Raw genomic sequence first — 23,449 nt, 5'->3', positions numbered from 1 at the left:
TAATCAATTAGCTCTGTGCTTGGGTGTATTCAGTTGAGGAAATATTCTTCACATCTCAGGCAACTAGTGTAGCTGTCAAAATACAAGTGACCCAAAATATTTAATTGTTCATGTAAAATGGAACTGCTCCAGCAGAAGAAAGAGAAGTAATTAGGAAGGACAAGGTCTTTGCTCCTATATCATGCATCCTAGCACGCTTTACTAACCACTGAACTATTGTGGGTGTTCTGTTCTGGTGATGTGAATGTGATTCCACAGAACATTTAGGTGTTCATAAAAAAAGCACTTTTTGAAGGAATATTTATTGTCTAGAATCTTTTCATCAACCTTAGTGAGGAGGATTTTCTGAAGGACAGTCTACATGTAAGGGAGGACCAGGAGGATGATCAGGAAAAGCACTGAATACCGGGCACCAAGTAATCAAAGCTTTGTGTAAAAAAATGTGGTCAGGAGAGCTGAAGAAGAAAGAGGATGGAGCAGTGGCTCTAAAATTTGGCTAGCAAATGACTAAAATTTTTCAGACATTTGACAACTTTGAAGCATTTCAGAGCAAAAGGAAGAGAAAAATCCTGATGATGACCGTAAACCTCTGTTCAGTGAGCCTTCACTTCTGCATCTTGTGCACTGGATAAACAGATTCCTTTCCTTATATTTTGCCACAGAGCCAGGTGCTTATATCTCCATGTGGGAAGATGAGAAGTGCAAATGCCAGCCCGTGTAGCAAGAGGAGCTGACTATAGGTTCCCTAGTAAGAACTGTTTAAGATGGTTTCTGATTTCATGTGACGATGACATTTATGTAGAGGCATACTGGCTTGAGGTCATTTTTCTGCTAATTTCACTTTCAAACTCTTGCCCACATACATAATTTCACAGCTGTGAATTGTAAGTAATGCAATGAATATATTGCTCTCTTTTTTTAACTATTCTTATTTAAATTAATTAAAATTGTAAAATTATTTAGATTTTTTTAAAATATATTTAATTATTTTAAATAGTATTTTAATTATTTTAAATAATATTTTCCATGAATCAGACCTCTGAAAAATCTATCCTGTTTAATACTTTTGCATATTACCTTAATGAATTTGCAGCATATAAGCTATTTATACTCTCAATGTTGTTCTGTGATACTTAGATGAACTTCACAGGTATGCACATAACCATGACAGCAAATCAAGAGAGGTCCAAAAAATGAAAATCAGAAAGGTTACCAATTTCATAAGTTTAAAGTCGTGTCTTTATTGGCTCTGTGACTACGACTAAGAATCAAAGTGGAGAAAATCACCTAAATTTACCCTCCCCCTTAGGCAGCGGTAAGCTTCATAGGACCTTCCCCAAACCAAATAAGGCCAAGAAGAATGTGCTAAGCACTGAGTGAGCTAAGAATAAAGTTGAGCTAGGGTGGATAAGGTTTCTTTGAACTCTATATTTCATGTTTCCTGACATACCCCCCAAAGAACTGTAATTATGTTAGCAGGGCTGCAGGAGCTTTAAACAGCTCTTTCCCAGTTCTTTTGCTTTTTGCTGCACCTTTCTATGCTTTCCTGTCCTGTTTAGAGATGTTTCTTTTTATTCTTTATTTGTCATGTGCATGGTTCTTAGGATATTAGAGAAAACATGCTGAAGATCTCACCGTGAGGCATGGCTATTTTTATTAGAAGCTGATACTTTAGACTGAGCTTAAGTATTGCCTCTGGAAGGCCTGAGGTTGCTTGGGGAGGGCAGGAGTCTCCAGAGGAAAGAGAAAGTTCATAGGGGCACAAAAGAAGAAGGAACAAATTAGAAAAAGCAGAGGACCTCTCTCCTGCTCATTCTGCAGCACCTCTAAAAGCCAGCAACCCAGAAGTATTATCTAATCTGCCAGAGATTATTGACCTTTTTAACAGAGTAACTCTTACCATCATCATCATCATGGCCGAGATTGCAGCAGAAGGTACAGTAGCTGTTTTTGAATATAATTAACCAAAAATGATACGTACTTTGACAGTGCAATGGAGCTGGTGTGTCAATATGATTTATTGTTATTAGAATACAACACTTTCACTTTAGGATCATTTAATCTTTTTATTGGGTTGTTTTATTTTCTTTCCTGTTTTTTTTTTTTTTTTTTCCTTTTTCTTTTTTTCCCTTTTTCACTCCTGTACTAAAAGTTTTTGCCAGTTACAGAAGCAAAATCTCTGTGCACGTCTAAAAATAGCATTAGTCTCATATGCAGAGCAGCTCCATTGGAGTTGTACAAGAAGGGAGAAAGCCTAGATGCCAGGTGCTTCCACCCTACCCTTATTCAGGTAAACTTCTAAAAGAGTTAGTGAAAGTTGTGTTGAAATAAGTATGCTTGAGCTAGGCATGAAAGAATGAAAGTCAATTGTATTAACCAGTAAATGCATATCCTAAAATATGAATATTTCATGTACTTTAATATTTCCTGACCATTCATATTTAAATAACATTTTAGATTCATAACAATATTTTATCAACCACAATGAGACAGGGTCTATATTTAAAATGTAACCTTCTTTAATACTGATATTTTAGTTGAATTTCATTCTTTTTTTTTCTTTTTCCCCAGTGTAGATTACTCCACTATTTATCCAAATTTAATAATATTATAAAAACAAACAAACAAAATCTGAAGGATTTTAAATCAGTCTTCTGAGAGTTATTTTTATTCTACTTGTCAAGGTTATGTGCATTTTGGTGTATGAATGTTGTACTTTTCATCTTCCATTTTTCATTATTAATATTTGTAAGAGGATCTGCATTAAGCAATATTAGAGAGTGAACCAAATTGTCTTCTAAATGATTCATGTTTAGACTATGTCAAACTGCACAGTCCTTGCCTGATATCTGGTTAACCACAGCAAGGAGACAATGCGGGGATGTTTTTATGGTCACCAATTGGATGGATCTATAAACTGTTTCTGGCTGCAAACACTGCCAAAACAGGTGGCTCAGCATGACAGCCCTAATCTGAATGCTAGCACTAGTTTATTTGAATAACCTTAAAAAGATATGTTGGAAACATTGGATATTTGTAGGTGTTACCAGGATATCTGTGAAATAATATTTGTTTTCCGAAATGTGTTCATTAACAACATCAGTGTTAGAGGAGTGGTATGGAAATAATTATGAGGTTCTCCAGGTGAAAAAAAGCAAAAAATATCAAGATTCTTTGTTTGAAATTAATAGGAAACATAAAAGACTTTTCAGCCTGTAAGTGACTTTTCAATCTTTTAGTTGATCAAAGAAAGAAGATAAAAGACCCCTAAAATAAAGATAAACACAGGGTCTGAAATATTTTTACAGTGCTTACAGGTGTTTCTTAGCTATTGCAGTGTGTGTCTGTTTTGTTTTTGTCTGTGTAAAGCAGTAGACTTCAGGTGACAAGGGGCATCAGTCAGTTCCACAGTACCTGACCTTCAGCAGGACAGGTAAATTAACCAAAGAACAGTTTTTTTTTTTTTTTTTTTTGTTTGTTTGTTTTATATATATTTGGAACAGACTTATTTTGACTGGATGATTTTTAAACTTGATCCATGAGATGGAAATTTTACTCATGGCAGCAAACTAAGAATTCAGCCTGGGGCTAATGTTTCACTGCAGTTTATTTTCCTCTGGGGCTACTGCTGGCAGTCGCAAGGCAGTCTGAAAGTTCAGATCTAACTTCAGCAACTTATAGTTTGGACAAATAGAAAAATAAAAAAATAAAAAAATAAAATGCATCTTGCTTCATATGATGCCTTATTTATTTATTTATCTATTTATTTAGTTATTTATTTTCATGCTACATTCTAGTCTATAATTTGCAGAGATCTTAATGACTTTACTAGGTTTAAACTGCTCGTTCCATGTGGTCTGTATTCTTATTTCTGTTTTATGTTGTCAGCCACATCTCAGCTAGAGTGGCAGGCTCTTTGCCCCCCAGGGTACCACACCAAGATACTGACATGAGAACAGCATGGCATGGCAGCAACATGGCTCAGCCCTGTGGCCAACATGGTTGCTGGTTTAGGGGGATGGTCCAGCCATGGTAGACTGATACTATTGCTACATATCTCAGGGATCTTTTTCTGACAGCCCACAACAATACTATGTTCTATGGCAGGCAGATGCATGGATCTGATGGAGTGCTCTTTCAGGTCAACACCACTATAATGACAATAACACAAAAGAGTTTAAAAACGTAGCCACCAAGCAATGACTATTGAATTGCAAGTTGCATATGCTGCCTATTCATTGCCACAAATACAAATTGCACAAAGATCAGATATACACTGGCAAAAGGAGATCTGTGAGGACAGGAGTTTATAAATGTCCTGAGAAAGCTGGCAGGACCTAGGTCTCCTGCTGGTAAATATTTAAGAGAAGATTCCAAAGAATTATCTTCAGCATCCTCATATTATATGTAACTGCAACCACAGAATTGCACTATTAAAATGTGGAAGTCCTTAAAACAGTATACAGAAGGAAGCTCAGTAGTGTTAGTAAGTACTTTGTCTTTGCAACACTCTCAGGAAATTTATTTATTATTATTATTTTGGCTGCTACTTACAATTCTGTAAATGTCAGGAACTTTGCCGTGACCACTTAAGAGCTTGCCTAGAAAGCCACATGTATCTTAACTATGCTACTCTGCTGTGTTTATGAACATGAGGATTGGACTGGACTCAGTGGCACATGCAGTTAGACCTGCCACCACTGAAATATGAATACGAAAACCTGGCATCTCTGAGAAATGGCTTCTACCAATGTACAGCTTAATCTGTATGTGCACAATAGCTGCAGCAGCTGCCTTATAGTTAGTCCTTTCTAGCCCAATCTACAGCAGGTCACAGAGCAAGGCTGATGGCTGTCCCCGGCATTTCGTCCTCCCATGCACGGAAGAATGAGCAGAGACTTAGAAGCATGCAGAGCCGCTGCCTGCTGCAATGTACCGGAGACTGTGCACTGATCTAATCCAGGGAGGTGAGGAGAGCATAAAGACAAGGTTTCTCTGCCAGCTGTTTGTCTGCCACAACTTATTTCCCCAGTGGAGCAAGAGAGAAGCACGCATTGAACAGAAATGTGACAATGAGTCACAGTTTGGTCCTTATTTTGTTGCTGAGAGCTATGCAACTACACATTTCCTCTTTCTCGGAGCAGGCTGTGAGGAGACAGGCAAGCCCTGAGGCTACACGCAGCTCATCAGTGACAAACTCCAAATTAGCTTCTGGATTTCAGTTCTTTTCTCCAGCTGTTTGATAGCTATGGAAAGTTTTAAGATGTAAAACGTTTCAAAAGGCAGATTTAATATGATCTGTATGCTTGACGATTAATATACATGAAACCTGATAATGCATGAGAAATAACACACAAGAGCCAGAGGGTAAAAATCATAAAGACTTCATGAGTGCAATGGCCAGAAGCTAACAGCAGTCTTCAGTAGGCAAAAAGTTTAGCAAAGTCACAGTACCAGCAAGAGGGAGATAGGTGCTTCTCACGGTAATTCATGAATTACTGCTGACTACCAAAGGAGCCTACATGAATAAATTAGGCTAGATTATTCATTTTAATGGCTAAAGTCATGTGAGGTTTTTCCTAGTCTTTGGTTAGACTGTTAGTTAAACAGTGTGTTAGGAGATATCTATAGAATTTATTTGCAACAAGAGAATTTGCAATATGAAAAGGTATCATCTTTTTCTGGCTTCAAGTATTGACGAGGAAGCAGATAGCATACCTTTTGCTGGCGGTGAAGGAAAAATGGACAATTTTACAGTGATTTTTTGAAGGAGTCAGTCTGCTCTCTCTCAAAAGTACCAGATAAACTCAACAGCCTAGTTATCTGGAAACAAAAAGTCATAAAAGCCGGGAAAGCCTGTAAAAAAAGTAAACCTTCTGTAGTAACAGAAGTTATAAATTCTCATTGAAATTCTACAAAACTTAGATTTCTCCCTGCCTATGTAATGGACACCTGAGCTGGTTGGTTTGGCTGGCAGCCAGGGTACCCTCTTGTAGTCTGCTGAGTCAAACACAAATGTGACCAAATTTACTAACCTAAATCTTGGGTTTAATAATTAGTGGGCATTGTTACTCACAGCTGGCACAGTATCTATGCGTGCTTACTTGGTACAGAGAAACTCTAATTTCTCTTTATCATAGGTACCTTACGCTGATTCCAAAATGAAACCTATGCAACCAGTCAGATTCTCAAAAGTGCCAATCATTAGCTAATCCTAGAAAAAAAAAAAAAAAATCTAGTCTTTAAATGTGTTGAGTACTTTTGCCCATTGCCTGTAATGTAAACACCGAGTAAGATTCATGGTGCTTTTTCTGCCAAAATTAAACCTTCAAAATCTGAGCTTTGTTCTGGAAAGCAGAGGTTAGTTTAGGTTAAAACACATTTCATAGTGCAAGTCTGGCATCAGTCCAGGATGCAGAGGACAGAGAAACCAGAGCTGCCCCCTTTGAAGAAGGTCAGCTGCTTGTGGGAATGAAGAAGCTTTCCTTTTTGTTTTGATGCTAGCATTGGCTGGTTTCTGCTCTGTTTAAGCAGATTGAACTAGTGCTCATTTTACTGGCTTAAATGATATTTAAAGCAATAGAGGGTGGATTGTTTAAGTCAAAATGATTGAAAAACCTTTTAAATCACCAATTTTAATCATGATTTAAATCAGCAAACAAGAAACCTGGATTTGAAAACAGCAATTTTAATCTTATTTTTTCATATGTTGTCCAGGAATAAAGAATGGAAAAGAGAGACTGATTCCCACTGGGAGATTACTAGTACTGCTGACTGTATACAGCTTTTCTCATAACTCTGTGCCTTTTACTCTTAGAGAGAAAGAGAACATAATATGTATCTATTAAGCAATTCTATACTTGAGCCATTTAACCATATTCTTAATCTTTACATGTTTGTTTGTTTGTTTTAATGATAGAAAATGTTGACTTTCTTTCTTACTAAATAATGATTTTATTTTTACTTGTGATATCCATCAAGCTTCATTACGATGGATGTTGGAATTCAATTTAAATGGTACAAACCTAGAATTTTAAAACTATTTATTTGTGTACTATAAATATATTCTCTATATATGAGAAGTTAATTTTAAATTGAGCATGTTTTGATAAGCTAAATGTTTTATTAAACAAATATGGTACTACTTGTAATTTAGTTTCCAGCCACTGCATCCTACAAGAATATACGATAGACCTCATTTTCTTTCACACTTTTTTTTTTCTTTTTTTTCTTTTTTTAACTACTAGTTACCTTTTTTTTTTTTTTTTTTTTTTTTTTTTTACTTAGAATAAGATAATAAACAGTAAAATAAACTGAAAAGAAGAAAAAATTCTTTGTATTTGCAAACAGGTTATACTCTCAAAAAAAAGAGGGTAGCTTTATTGGCTCTGGTCTGCTTAACTAGTAATTTACGGCAGCTCAGTGATTTATTTAACTTTATTCACAGTTTTGATCACAGGTTTGATCATAGCTTTGCATTTAACTAAAATGTTATCATTAGAAAGTACTATAAAAGTGTATCCCTTACCACAGGTTTTCTTAATTTCATATTTTATTTTTAAAAATATTTAAGGAAATCTTCAGTTTGTGATTCAGAAAGAACTAACACTTATATTTCCTTCCTTCTCAGAGTTCAGAATCATTTGAGTAGGGCTTGTAAAGAGGAACTATTGCAAATGAATACTGAAATGTCTTCAGTAGTTGCAGATGAACAGATAGGTGTAAAACAGCAAACAATGGTTCCATATTCTAAGATCAGACTGATATACGGGAACACAATGTAGATAATGGGATCTAAACTGTAAAGTCAACACACCTAAAGACTTAAAGCTATGGACAGCTGGATACTTCCAATCCATTTGATCCTACTGTCATGTTCTTTGGCAGCTTTAAACATTTTCATTTGAAATTATTATTATTTCATATTTTAGTCTTAGCTCTGTGTCTTTGTATAAATCTTATGTTGGTGCATTGAGACGTGACTGTTCAGACTTTAGATCCTTAAGTGGGATTTTGTTTAAGCAGCAGGTGGTCAAAAGGGAGCAGTAAGATTTAGGATCTAGATTTATTCCTAATAAGTGCCTACAGTGCAGTTGCTTTATGTAAATAAGTCTGCTTCAGGAATTATGCAACAAGTACTTGGCTACAAGATATTTGACTAATATTAGAGGGAGAATGACACTAAATGACACTGCCAGAATGTCTTGTCCCATATTCCATTCCTTTCTTCATAGCCTCTAACACCTTTTTCTTTTCTTTTTTTTTTTTTTTTTTTTTTTTTCTTCTCTGTAATAGAGTTTTAATTTTTCTCTTTCTCATCTCCTACCTTTTCTAAGATCCAGTATATAATACTTCAGGCAATATGCAGGTGATGTAAATCTGGTCCCTTCTGTAATCAGAAGAGCATAGTAAAGCATACAGTAAGCAACTACATTATTCTTCAGACTCATTAGATTTTGAGGAAAAGAGCTGAGCTAACAAAACAGTCACCATGTAGCTCCCTCTACTTTACTATGTAAGTTAGAGAGGTAGAGGAGGTTAAATAGCCTCCTTTTTTTTTTTTCTTTTTGCTGTTGTTGTTTTGTTTGTTTGTTTTCTTTTTCTTTTTTTCCTTTTTTTATTTTATTTTTTTTTTAATTCAAAACTGTCTCCTAAGCATTTCAGTCAAATCAGTTCAGTTGCTCAGATCATGGTCAGTTTTGCTCTAAGAAATCAGAATGAAAAATCCGTGGTTTTAAGTCCTGAATAAGCCCCACTTGAGTCCTTGTGGCTGATTTGGGCTTTTTTTTAGAATCAGTCTTACAGCACAGTATGAGTTTGTCTCTGGCCTGAAACTTCTGCTCAGTGCCATGCAAAGGCATTTTCCATAAGAAAGGATGATATAAAATGCCAAGGATTGAAAAACTTTCTCACTGGAGAAATATCCTCTTTCTATCTTCAAAGATAGTTTTAAAAAATCCTTTACAAATATGTAATGAGTAAAGACCTGCTACTCCCTGTACATGCTTATGTTCTCACAGCTTCAAAAGTATCTCTGTACCTTTGCCTGGAGTCAAATTGTCAAAGGCACAATGAATCTAAGCCTTTGTAGCCTCTTTTGGTATGTAAATTAACTCATTTTTTCCTATATTTCACTATGTAGATTTAAGTTGTGGTGCTCTGTGCATGTCAGGAAGGCTAAGTCTTGTTTCAATCTCTGCCAAGAGGTTATTCACAATTGATACAATTACCATAAATATAGTTTTCTGGTAACTATTTTACTGTTTTTTAAAGACATAATTTCACACATTATTCAAATGTTCAGATTCTCATTATGCTTTGACCTTTTCCTGCTATGTCAGGTAGGACCTTAGTTTTGGCTTCAGGTTTATCAGTGTAATTCCTACTGAAGTTAACTGAAGAGGTACATGAGCACATATATTACAACTTAACATCCCTAAAAGGCAACATCACATGTATGATAAGAGTTCAGTCTATATACTTTTCGCAATTTTCTAACTTCAATATTTAAACTGTAACTTGAAATTAGCATAATTTCAATTTCTTTCTTTCCTTCTTTCTTTCTTTCCTTCTTTCTTTCTTTCTTTTCTTTCTTTCTTTCTTTCTTTCTTTCTTTCTTTCTTTCTTTCTCTTTTCTTTCTTCTTTTTCTTTCTTTTTCTTCTTTCTTTTTCTTTCTTTTTCTTTCTTTCTTTTTCTTTCTTTCTTTTTCTTTCTTTCTTTTTCTTTCTTTCTTTCTTTTTCTTTCTTTCTTTCTTTCTTTCTTTCTTTCTTTCTTTGTTTCTCTTTCTTCTCTTGCTTTCTGGCTTTCTTTCTGTTTCTTTCTTTTGTTCCTTCCTTCGTTCTTTTCCTTCTCTTTCTTTCTTTCTTTGTTCCTTCCTTTCTTTCTTCCTTCCTTCCTTCCTTCCTTCCTTCCTTCCTTCCTTCCTTCCTTCTTTCCTTTCTTCCTTCGTCCTTTCTTTTCTTTCTTTTCTTTTAAATGGAAAACTTCAAATCTTCCTCTTCCTAGAGATTTTATTGTATCATCATTCATGGACAGGAATAAAAATGTGATCATTTCACATGGAGATATCCAAATTTAGACTCACCCCTTTAAACATTTAATGATTTATTATTATTATTATTACGCATTAGAAATATTATTATAACACTAATCATAGCAAAGGTCCCTGATAGAGATGAATGTGACCCCTGTTGCATGACACACCTGTGTGACTGGATGGCCTGACTACATCGTGTCACCTGAATGAGAACCACTATATACAATTCTAACACTTCTAATTTGTGTCAGAGCACGTAAAGTCAGTGAAGATGTTATTTTGGTAGTAGACAGTGTATTCTGAAGATACAAAGATTTCTCCTGCCTCAGGAAAGGAGTAGTTTGACAGAGCTCAAAAAGTTTCCCTTCCCTTCCCCTTCCCTTCCCTTCCCTTCCCTTCCCTTCCCTTCCCTTCCCTTCCCTTCCCTTCCCTTCCCTTCCCTTCCCTTCCCTTCCCTTCCCTTCCCCTTCCCTTCCCTTCCCTTCCCTTCCCTTCCCTTCCCTTCCCTTCCCTTCCCTTCCCTTCCCTTCCCTTCCCTTCCCTTCCCTTTTCTTTCACACTAAGCACACACTTAAAAGTGAATTAAATGTGTACATGCATATATTAGTGTATGAGGGGGGTAATATGCAATGTTACCTGAATTAGTGAAGTAAGGTGATTTCAAGCATGCAGGCAAAACAATGATGAGGGCTAGGTTTTATCTTATAAACTAATTAGTACAGAGTTTCTTTTAAAATTTGTTTGCCATTGTTCCATTTGTCATTTAGTATAGGTTAATGCATTTAACACTGAGAAGTATGCTAAAGGCATTTTCACAAATGACCAAGGCAGTTTTACAACATGGTTTCTATCCAGTCTTCTTTATGTCATGCTAAGCACTGGAAAGCAGAAATAATGTTGAATCTGCAGAGGCTGCCAGAATTGTAAAGCGGCATTGGATTGATTTTATTTATTTTTAATTATTTACTGTGGTTGTGCCTAGAGGTCAGGACTGTGTTGGACTTATCACTTCATATATCAAATAAAGCAGACTCTACATTTGAATCTTACAATAATTTTAACTTGTAAAGGTTCTTTGCTTTCCTTAGCACTGTAGAAAACAGTTTTTTTCCAGGTACTAATTTTAAGATTTAGTGTTTTTCTTAAAGCAAAAAATAAATTATTTTCCTCTCCAGAAGTGAACATGTAAATTCTTGAGAGCTTTTCTAGTGTAACAGTCTAACAGAAAGGCTGTTTAGGCATAGAAGTCACATTATGTTCCTGCTTGCTGACTGGGTGCTTTTATGTGGGTAATTCAGACAAGAGAGAAAAAGATGGCCACTCTGTTGGAGACAGCCAGATCTAGTGGAATTCAGGACCGAAGAGCTTCCTTGTGGTCCTTTGTCAAAGCCATTGCAGTGGATTCTGAAATCCTGGAGGTGCCTCTCACATCTCCAGTGATGAAATGAGGCAGCTGAGGCTGCTACTCTGAGCAGGAGAGGAAGGAACTTCTCAGGTCTTGTACTGACAGTCACTATTCACCGTCACTATGATCAGTTATGTTTTGAAAGAATGTTTCACCCTTGCACAAATTGGTCTTTAAATGTATGGTAATCTTGAATTAATTTTAATAGTGAGGCACTTGGAAATAAACATATATGTTTGCATGCTTTCATAACATGTCCTTTCCTTAAATATTACAAATATTGTGGAAAATTTCAGTTAGCCCACATCCATTTTTCTCTCTGTGGCCCCCAAGACACTCTAAGAGATGTTGAATGCAACATAATGGTTATTTACAAATGTCATTGGTTTGTAACCATTATTATCTTTAGGCTCAGACACTTCCCTCTTTATTTTTTCATTCAGATGTTTACATTTTCTTGGCATTTTTCAAATGTGAACACAATTTTAGCTTCCAGATGTTCCTTCTTCCCCCGAAAATTTCCAGGTAGACAGACAATATGGATAGCATCTTCTTCTAAAAACATATGTACATCGGTTGCATTGGAGCAATTTCCAGAGTTAAACATATTCCACTGGAGGAAGCAGTTGTTTTCCAGGGGAACTTATTTAACCAGCAACAAAAAACACTTTACAGTGCTGTTAGGTGTCTGTTTTTTAGCCCGGAAATCTCATTTTTAGCCAGTTTCACCTTTCTCTGTCTTTCTGTGATTAAGTGAATAAGCAGAAGTGAGACCTGTCCTCTTGTCCTGTAGGTCTGCAAAAAGTTGTGCAGAAGTCTGACCTCCTGGCCGTGTAGATACACAGGACATAACAAATGGCCTATGATTACTATTAGGTCCCTGTAATAAGAATAGAAAAGGACGGTGAAATAAAACTTGTATTAGTAAATCCTTAGAAAATTCCCTAGATCTGCTTCCTACCCAGCACTACTTATTGTCTCAGATACTTGAATAGCCTGTGGCATTGTATAATACAGAGATCAATCATTAAACTGGGGGGGGGGGAAGGGGGGGGAAATAATAATAAAAAAGTCTTTTTTGCATAACTATAGGTATCAAATATCAAGCTAGAACAAAAATGCTTAATGTGTACTATAAAAATGGAATGTTTACAAAAGCCTGTGAGTTCCTAGTTGTACATTGTACTCTTTCTCTTCTCAGTTCTCATCTTTTAACATAAGCAACACTAAAGGTATGTGCATTCTGGCTTATTTAAGTAAATATCAGTTAAGCATGAGACATAACATTAATGTATTTTTAAACAGAACATTTTGTGTATTCTTCAAATAGAGAAGTGGGGGTGTTAAAATCTTCAGGCTTAGTGTACGTCAAGAATTACACCCTGTCTTAAAGTCTGTGATTTTGCTGAATCGTATTGTAAAATCTACAGTAGCTTCAACATACTTTTGAAAGTATATTTCATGACAATAGTCACCTTATATTTTCCCCATTTAAACAACTTTTGTCTAGTTTCCTCACTAAAACACTTTTGTCTAATTTCCTCAATAAAACAGCTTTTGTCAGCTGTCCTTAAGTAATGTACAAATGAAAACAACCTTCCCACAGATCACTAATTCAAGTTAGCGTCAATGAAACTCAGCTAGAGTTCATACTTTTACAGGATTTATGCTCTGCACTCATTCTTAAACATATAATTCCATTATTTTTTTTCTATATCAGTTCTATTTTTATTCTACTTTTACCATTTACTGTAAACACTTTTACATTTGTGGACTCACTGATTATGTCAAGTTAATACCTTTGAAATCACTATTGTTGCTTTTACTAACACAGTCCTTGTTATCTTTAAGGTTTTCTTGGTTTTTGTTTGTTTGTCTGTTTTTAAAATTTTTTCACTTTGTCTAATTGAATAATTTGAATTCTTCAAAAGTTAGAAGCACTTACTTAGATCTTTCATTTAAGTTGCCTACATGAAGTTTGCTAAATCTATTAATCTTATTTTGGAAAACATTCCCTTGTTTTCAGCTACAGTCAGGACTTTATATCTAGTTTGCTTTCAGTCTTTCCTGTTATTTTATGCCTTTCATTCTTTTAATTGAAAGAATCAAACTTTTGTGCTACTTTAAATGCAGAAATATTCCCTTTTATTCTTTTATTATTATCCTTTTATTCAGTGATTGGAGAGAATATTTCCAACAGTTTTAAATAAAACTGGAACTACAGACATCAGTGTCTCATCAGCTGAAAAAGAAGAGCATGTTTTATGTGAAAGAGTATATATTTTTATTACCAGTCAGTAAGTTTCTGACTGATTTTTGGTTACAGAAATATATTTGTGTTTCCAGCTTGCTTACATGCTATGGCAATGAAGTGAGAAGATAAGAGAACCATAAATTACTGCATTCTTCGCTTTGCTCTATAACCAGCATTTCATCCACACCTTTTTGGACATAGATATGAATCATATGAACTTCCCAGAATACAGGACTATTAGTTTTCAGGGGATCTCTTGCACATATATAATTGTCATGGCTTGTGTTCTTCCTCCCTGCCCTTCCACACGTATTACCTGAATTTATTCTGTATAAAAGTTATCTTCCCCAACTTTCTATGATACAAATCTGTAAGTTCTTTAGCATTCTAGCTCTTTTTATCCTATGTTTCTTTCTGCAGAAAATAGCACTTGTCTAAAAGTGATACTACTTGCAGGACCCTGTGAATTGAGGTGTCAGCTGGGACAGAAATATACCGTGCATAACACAAATCCTGACAATCTTTTTCCATGACAGGTAGATCTTATACTTTCCTTACACTTATAGACCTAATAAAGACATTTTCAGCACTTGATCTAAGGAATAAGACATTAACGAGCTTAAGACATTTAATGGTCTTCCATTAGTGTGCTAGGGAACAGCATCCACCGAGGACTGAATACCAAAGGACTCTGTCAGGTTGTAGTCCACAAGGCCTGAGTATTTCTGGAAATGGAGGGGGGAGAAAAATCTATCCCACCCACTTGGAGCAAAGAAAATGCTCCAGCTCTACCCCACCAGATGACTCATGAATGTCTATTAAAAGATAATAATACCACTCTTGCCCTAGTCCCCAGGATGAGGTGGCGAGGTACTGTTGGTCTGGACTTGGAAACAGGCTCACTTGTAAATAAGACCAACGTCTTATTAAAGTTTTATTTGCCTCCTTAGGTCGTGTGAACCTTTTGTTATAGTTCCCAACAGCAGAGAACCTAAAGGTATTTTTAGTATTTCTCCACTGCTCTGGCAAAAGCAGTCTGCCTGTGTGGGTTCTGGGGAGTGCATAGTGGATATGCAGTATGCAGTGTGTGGTGGTAGAGTTCTTTAGGAATTTCATCCTACACAATTTCTTCACACTACTGTGTGGCACCTGGCCTAAGGACTACCTTAATACACCAAAAAAAGATAATTTACAGAATGTTCTGTATTCTTCCCTTTCTTCCTTGCTCTGTCAATTTATGTTGTAAACAAAAGATGATGAAACAGAAAGAAGCCTCATTTAACTCACCACCACATTTGATGTATATATATATGTATATATAACTTACTATAGATTTTTCACTTTGTACTATTGTTTGTATTTTTATTTTAATTCTAGCCACAACAGGGTTAAATTATAGCAAGCAAAATACAACGTCTTAGTGGCCTACTTCTATTTCAGTATTCTATAGTATGAATATTGTTCATCATTAGTCATTCAATTATTTTATCTATACGTCTATTCTTGTATTCTACCATAGTACTTTAATAGCATCTGACTGCACTTTTGGGGGGATGAATTGTGAAAGATTATCAGTTTTGTGACTATGAGAATATCGTCAATGTACACTGTTAGGCTGAAATATCGACTATAATGTAAATGTTCATCTTCAATAAATGTGAAAGTATGCATTTTTTATTTATTAACACATCTAATTACAGCTGAAGCTGCACTCTATTGATATAATAGAAAAGGAAATTAATAAAGAAAGGTTAGATGATGAATATGCCTTTAACCAGAATATAACAGCCTGCAAAGTCTTGCAAAGATGTATACAGAATAACTAAGTAGCTCTCAAAAGATTTCTTAAAAATTTAGAAAGGGCTATCAACTTCTACATCTCTATCTCTTTTCATTATACTGGCAAAGATATGAGTTGAGGCTGCTGTATTAATATTAAAGAAACTTCAGAGAACTGTTTGAATGTTTCCTGAAATACGAAAGTAACAGTAGCTTTGATATTCTTAAAATCTGAGATAAAAAAAAAAAAAAGAGAGAGAGAGAGGCTTTATATACATGCTGAATGTGTATAAAAGTCTTGAAAGGACAGGCAAAGAAGAAAAACAATGGCACTCAGAGAAAGTCTGTGATATATTGTGCTTAAACTTTACGCAATAGAAAGGTGCAATGAGCCAGAAGTTAGAAGAGACATAGGTTCAGTTCTGTCTCCTGCTAAACTTCCAGTATGGCGTTCACTTAATTTTTCCATCACTTCTTTTCTTTCAAACGAAAATAGTATGCCCTTACCTCACAGTGTGAGCTGAAGGGAAGACAAATGTTAGAAGATTAGTGACAAATAAAAACACCCAGAACAGAGTTGTGGATTTTGTATGTGATCTGGGACAATGTGGAAAGTTTCGTAAACAGGAAAACATTCTGCTTCCATGGGACAAATTTGAACATCACCAGATTTGTGAATACAGCACAGGCAGTTTGTGAAGTAATGTCAGGCTGAAAAATATCCTTTCAGGTGCCATTTCTGTTTCACTGATATGGCCCATGGTTAATCAAGGAAGAAAAATAGTGAAGGAAAGTGGGATGAAATTGAGACAAATATGCATAAATATCATTTTCAGTCATCATAGTTGAACTTCAGGTATAGGTTTTGCAAATTTGTCCGTCTCTTTTCCTATTACATAGAGAGTTAGGGAATGAAACACAAAAAACTAAGATTGTTAAGCTAAGGTTGACGCAAGATACCAGAAGTTTGTAGAGGTCCTGCAAGTGTTTAATGTACGTGCAAAGCACCAAAGATGGGAGGAAGCTTTGCAGATCCTACTGTTACCATGGGCTACAAATATTAGATCTCCTACTATAGGCATCTGTTATTACAGAGAAGGTAGGGAGGTGTTACAGCTTGTGGAAGACAGCAGAATGGCTTTTGTGATGACTTCATGCCAGTTTACAGCAACATGCTAAAGATTATTTGATTCGGAATCCATGAAAGGAAATAAGGAAACCTATCATTCCAACTAGGTCAAAAATTTTCCCTACTGCATCTCTTTTTCTGTTCCATTTAGCAAAAACACATAGAGAAACCACCTTGAGATTTTTATTTTTTTGAATACAGTCTTTTAAACTGCTTTGAGATGAGACTTTATGTATGCTTTTTGGACTGATCATGCCATTATAAAACGATGAAAGGTTTACCTCACCTCTAAGATACGTCCACTGAGATTTGAGGACTGCTCTGCTGAAGCCTTCTTAGATATTAATCAGTCTTCAGGACCAAATAAGGGGAATTCAATTTTGTCTCAGTTGTCTAATGTTTTAATGCAGACACAGGAACTGAGAGAAGCTATGATCTTGAGCAAGATTCATATTCCAAAAATGTAAGTAAATGGATTCCCCATCTGTGAACAGGGCAGAGAGGTGCCCAGAAAAGACATCTCAGAGGTGTTTCAAAACTTTTCTTCCACCTCTGTGGTAGTACTAATTAGACAAATGTGATGGACATTAATTAAAATTAAAGATCATTTTGCAACATTCTATGTTTTGCATAAGCATGTGTAATTTGAATTTGTTTTACAAATTTGGAATCTTATATTGTAATATAATTTCACAATATTTCTCTCAGTAGATATTTTTATTTCATACACATTACAAACACACAGGTTTGTTATTAATGCATTCTCCCCATTTTGGGTTATATATTTAGGAGCATAAAGTAAGTAGGAAAAAGAGATATTTTAGACATACCTTACATAGATAGCTATTAAAAATAAATAATCTTCTGTTTTAGATATCTTTGAATTCAGATAAGATTTTATCTTGTCTGTCACCAAAGAAGTTAAAAGTACTGTTTAACCTACTAGTAATCTTTCATATGAGTCATTTTCAAGATAAAGATGTCCCTACTATGAGTCACTTAACAATTAAGCCATGGATCAAAATTCTTTTTTTTTTTTTTTTTCCTATCTAACACCTGAATCCTATACTTAGACATCCTCCTTTTGTATTATAGCTTTTATATGGATATAAAAAAATATTTATATATATTTTATATTTTTATATATTTTATATTTATATTTTTATATATTTATTTATATTATATATATATTTATATGGATATATTAAAATATATTTTCAAGAAGGCAGGGAAAAAGCCATTTTTACTTTTCATAATTCAGCAAGTTAATAATGGAGAAATAGATCACAACATTTGAAATGTGTACAAGCACTGACAATTTTATGCTTTAAAATGTTTTGTTTTTTTTTTTATGTTGATTTAAAAGTAATGCCATTAATGCTTTACGTGGGAAACCATTAAGACAGAGTATTGTGACACATATACTTAGAAAAAAAGCATTCATTTGGGATTTTGATTTACTCTGTCAGTTGGGAAAATAAGTTAGCATCTACTGTAGGAAAGAAAAAACTCTTGAGCTACATTCATCAGTTGATAATTCTGTCATTTGTCTCTCCGTAAATCAAAATGGTTGTATGATGTCATTGATATGCACCAGAAAAGACTAAGCAAAGAAAATGTGCTGTCCATGTTATAACACCAATATCAACCATAAATAAATAAATAAATAAAATTAATTAATTACTAACCTTGCACTTCTTGGTGTATTCCATGCATATTTCCATGGCTCTAACACAATTTACAATGACATTTCAAGTCAGAGTTGATGTAAAAACGAGAATTTAAGTCATAATTTGGGAATAAAATCAATAGCTTTTTTGATACAACACTACATGTTTTTTTCCTCAAGAAAAAGTCATAGCTGTCCCTAAAACACTGAATTTATATTCCATACCTTCTTCAGACAGACAGCAGTGGAGAGGTATGGAAATATACCCCCCTGTGCCTGCCTCTTAATCCAGACTTGCCCATATATAAGGACAGAACAGTCTCACTGTCACTAGGCACAGTCTGACACATCTGGGACATAGGGAACATTTCAAATTTCATATGTCACATGGATATATCACTGTCTGGTGAGGAATATTTCTATGAATTATTATAGAGAATGACTCTATTTCTGGAACTGAATAATGTATTCAGGTAACCACTTCTTAGCATTTATCACTGGGATAAATGAGAAAGCACTCAGACTCTCATATCTGTTTGGTCAGGCAAGGTCTTTATTATTTTATCTCATTTGCTTTGCAAAGATCTGAATAGGTTGTGATCTGAATAGGTGAAATATTTAAATTGTACTTCAATCTCTTGTTCCTCATAAAAGATAAAATCAGATGACAAAGGTTTGGGTCCTAGTTTCCACGTCACAGAAGTGGGAGTCCCTAAACTGTTTCAGGCTATTCATTGTGCTGCTGAGCAACCCTTCTGGGCTGAGTTCAGAATGTAGTTGTGTGAAAATTAGCAATATTAGAAGTCCTTAGGGTATAGTTACAGGACAGACTCTCTAATAGTCTCATTTGTTGTTAATCTACTTGAGGATAAAAGTCATGTGTCTCTAACAATTTCTAAAATCTGTTCACAACCTTGCTTAGCTGACAGATTTTGATATTTAAGCTGGCAGGAGGAAGGGTACACAGAATGGATATGATTACTGAAGAGATTTTTTATTTTTTTTTCCTCAAGTACCTTCAAGAAATCCTAATTGTTCTGTTTTTCCTTATTTTCAGTGTAGCTGAGATGCCATAAAAATAGCTGCATAGGAAGAAAAGAAAACAAGATACCTAAGATAACTCTACATCAGTACTATGCAGTGATCTTTTCTCATCAAATTTTAATTGTCAAGTGTTTCACATGTTAAAAAAATCTGGCCATGGTATAATCCAGAATAAAACAGATTAAGACATGGTTAATTGATGACAGCTGTCTCATGAACAACTATGGGTAGATGAGGGTGGCACAATGACTTTTTCCTACTTGGGCAAAGATTTTGCTACTTAAATTTGATCTCAATATTCCCAAAAACAAAGCCCATTTTTCTCCAGATTACTTAATACTTATTCAAAACAAAGTTATGACTATTTGGCATTAGTTGCCTTTAAAATGACCTTTGTAAGGTAGTTGTAAAGGTTTCCCAGCTGTTGAGAATCTCAGAACACATTCTGGATGACAGATGTATTGTGAATATACACCCTCAGTAAAGATCAATTGTACTCACTGTGACAGCATATCCTCTGTGTCTCACTGATCATAGAGGTTACACTTACTACCAAATAAATATCAGAGATGAACAATAATATTCATTTAATCTATCAAGGTTAAACTTTAACTTCAGATTACCATTTTTGGAATCAGTATTGCAAAAGAAAATGATAAAACACCCATTAACTTTTGCCTAAACACGGAATTCTATTCTTACTTGTCAATTCAAGAGCCTTTTCTTGCCCTAAAACTGAAAGGATGCTTTCCAAAGGACTCCTCCAGACCAAAAAAGAGAGGAAAAAACTTCAGAGGAGTTATTTTGATCATGACTGCTGTTGATTCCTAGAACACTTTTCTTATGGAAACACACGCTAAATGCAAATACGTATCGAAAAGCACTTTGGGGTGTATTTTGACAGACCCATGAGTTTCAAAGACAGCTTCAGAAAACTTTGTTTTCCTTGTAATTTCAGTGCTTATGTAGTGGACTTGTCTTGGCTATTTTATAAGTACAGAGATGGAGAATTGTCATATGTCTTAGAAAATAGCTCTTTGACAAAAAGTGGACCTTGGTTAAACAGCTCCTGTTTAATATGGACTATAACTAATTACTGTTTACTATGTCTCTCATGAAATTACTTGTACTATTTTGCAAGCCACCTTATACTTTTCTTCAGTAGCTCTCTTTCATTTTTCTCTCTCCGGAGAGCACGACCCAAAATACAGTTTTCTAGTAAATTGTCAATTACAGATGTGATATATCAGTGACATAGACAATTGACTTGCTACTAGCACTAATTCTGGTTTTCACTTTTTGTCAGATGTGGAATTTTGTCTCTGCACTTTTTAGAAGAACTTTCCCCATAATATGTATATATTTTATTACATCTCTCTTAGTATAGAAATTTCTGTATTCTTGTTGGCCAAAAATGCCTTTTTCTTCTCCATCTGGTAAGAGATCTAGAATCAGGTCTCTTGAATATAATATGCATAACTATATTCAAACTATATCTATACAGTGTTCTCCATATTTGAGTGCTGTAATGATTGGATAGCTCCATATGGAAGATTTGACGGATGTACAATGTGACACACTGCTTGCGCTATAGAATATATAATTTAGTTTAGTTGGAAATGACCATCATCTAGTCCAACTGCGTAATCATTTCAGGGCTAACCAAAAGTTAAAGCACTGAGGGCAGTATCCAAATGCCTCTTGAACACTGACAGGCATGGGGCATCAACCACCCCTCCAGGAAGCTTGTTGCAGCATTTGACCAACCTCATGTTACTGAAATTTTCCCTAATGCCCACTCTGACCCTCCCCTGGTGCAGCTTTGTGCCGTTCCCTCATGTCCTGCCATCGGTGACCAGGGAACAGAGGTTGGCACCTCCCTCCTGCTTCCCTTGCTCAGGGAGTTGCACAGAGCAACGAGGTTGCCTCTTGGCCTCCTCTTCTCCAGAGCAGATGACCCAAGTGCCCTCAGCCTCTCTTCAGGGGACATGCCTTCCAGCCCTGTTACCAGCTTTGTTGCCCTCCTCTGGATGCTTTCAAGGACCATCACATCCTTTTTATATTGCAAAGCCCAGAACTGCATGCAATACTTAAGGTTGCACCTTAAATATAGGAAGAGAATCACCTCTACGTATAAGTTGTGGAGAGTATGTTGAATTACTGCTAGAACTATTTGCATTTTCAGAAGCTGTAGATACCAATCTGTTAAGATATATAGAGCCAGTTCTAACTCCAGTATCAGGCTAGCTTAGAATAAAGGAAATCAAGCAAATCATTTTACTAATAATTCCTAGACACACATATTTGAGAGATAATGGTAGTTTCACCAGGGGAAGCACAGATCTGGAATTTTCTTTACAGAGTTTCTTTATATCAGTATAATTGCTGGAAGTGAAGACAAAGGTATTTGTAACCTTCTATTTATCCTAGTGACTTTAATATTTATTATGACCATCATTATTTACAGATGGGAACGGATTTAATTTTTTTTTTCCCATAAGAAAAAAAAATCCGTGTTTTTCTCTAGTCCCTTATGAAGGCTTCAGGGCTGTATAGAGTTGAGTTTCCAAAACAAATACAAAGGAAATACATACAGCGCTCTGGCTTCAGAAGGTTTCATGCTATTTAAAGATAAATGGCAACCATTTTCCTTCAACCTTCGTTTTGACATTTTAAAAGATAAGATGTACCTCTCAGCTTATATCAACTCACGAGTATGTCTGAATATCCCTTTGGCATCTTTTTCAGAATGTCAGCACGCCTAAGATGAACAGGAAGGTAAAAATTCTTTTCACAGTTATACAGCAACAATTTGTTTCCAAAGAAGGGAAGGTATTACTATGGATCAATAATAATAAAAAAAAAAAAAAAGTCAGACGTGGATAGGCACTGATAGCTTAGTATCACATGTTCACAATTCAGTTATACTCTTGTCTTATCTGCATAATGAAGAGGTGAAAATGAAACATTATTTTTGACAAATCTCTGCATTTCTAAAAGCAAATGTAAAAGACAGGTCAAACTGATGAGACATTTCAAATAGAAAGAAATGTAACTGTCTAACTCACAAATCATGGTCTGCTGCCTTTTGGAAAGGGAGCAGCTTGATGTCCTTTTGCCATGGATGGCTGCTGGTTTAACTTGCAGTAAATGGAGCTTTTCTTGTTCAGTATGATCAACTGTATTCCTACAGTCTTGATTTTATAGGAGTAATTTATTCTGTGTTGATTATTGTTAACCCCAGTGGACTTCTAAGTTCTCAAGAAATCACTACACAAACTGATATAGCTGTAAGTAAAATGATCTATAAAATTTCCCAATAAAACCTGATGTATTTTAAATCTGGACCTTAGGCTTTCCTTTCCTTCCCTTTTCTTTTTAAAGTCATTTCAGGTGTGAATCGTTGTAGAAAGGCTAACATTAGTCAGTCATATAAGACTATTTCTGCAGGCTCAAAACAGAGAAGATCTTTCAACTGCTAACTAACTGCTAATCCCTTCTGTGTTTTTTATACCTGAATAATAACCAGAATAATGTAAAAGCTCTTTGAAATACATATTCACACAGGAAAAAAAATAGAGATCGAAGGTTAAAGGTCATATCAGCATAATGTTCTTTATAAGCAATTTCAGAATGAAGTGAAAGTATTTTTTACAGTTCATTGAAAAGGTATATGAAATAAAATTTCCTCCACTTAATTTGAAGTATCAACCAGTGCTCTGCTGCATTATGAAATTCATATGTGCAAAGAAAGTTGGAAGTTTGGATCCAAAATCACTGAGGTTCACTTTTTCAAGTGATTTAGGAGTCATTTCAATATGTATTTTCCATGGGACGTGAGCTCCTAAATCCTGTAAAGATATCTGCTGATCCAGCTGGGCTCTCTGAAGACAAAGGTCAGAATTACATCAGCTAAGAGAAAGTTAACTTATTTTACTGTTGACTGTATTTTAAAGTACAATGTAGTGGGGGCTGATTAACACTGGTTTCCACTTCCTCTCCCTGGAGCTCTCAAATTGTTTCAAGAAGTCTGCACAAATAGGTAAATTCCTCTTCTCTATGTCTAATTTGTACTGTACATACTGTGCTTCATACCTCAGCCTATTCCAGAAAAAGCAACAGCTAATATTA

At 35.2% G+C, this 23,449-nt stretch overlaps 1 protein-coding gene across 2 annotated transcripts in view; it reads left to right on the top strand.

Annotated features, from left to right (window-relative positions):
• Positions 1-1,626: 1,626 nt before the first annotated feature.
• Positions 1,627-23,449, top strand: part of TRDN (triadin) — an 85,013-nt gene continuing 63,190 nt past the window's right edge. The window contains exon 1 of one of the 2 annotated variants that reach the window (XM_040552723.1): positions 1,627-1,935. In XM_040552723.1, the coding sequence (XP_040408657.1) occupies positions 1,914-1,935 (22 nt within the window). In that variant the 5' untranslated portion in view covers positions 1,627-1,913. The remainder of the gene's footprint in view (positions 1,936-23,449) is intronic. The other variant, XM_040552724.1, reaches the window with a different exon arrangement.

The sequence above is a fragment of the Cygnus olor genome, chromosome 3 (genome assembly GCF_009769625.2).
Source record: "Cygnus olor isolate bCygOlo1 chromosome 3, bCygOlo1.pri.v2, whole genome shotgun sequence".
NCBI lineage: Eukaryota > Metazoa > Chordata > Aves > Anseriformes > Anatidae > Cygnus > Cygnus olor.
The sequence above is the reverse complement of the archived record's forward strand: the minus strand, read 5'-3'. Positions and strand labels throughout refer to the sequence as shown.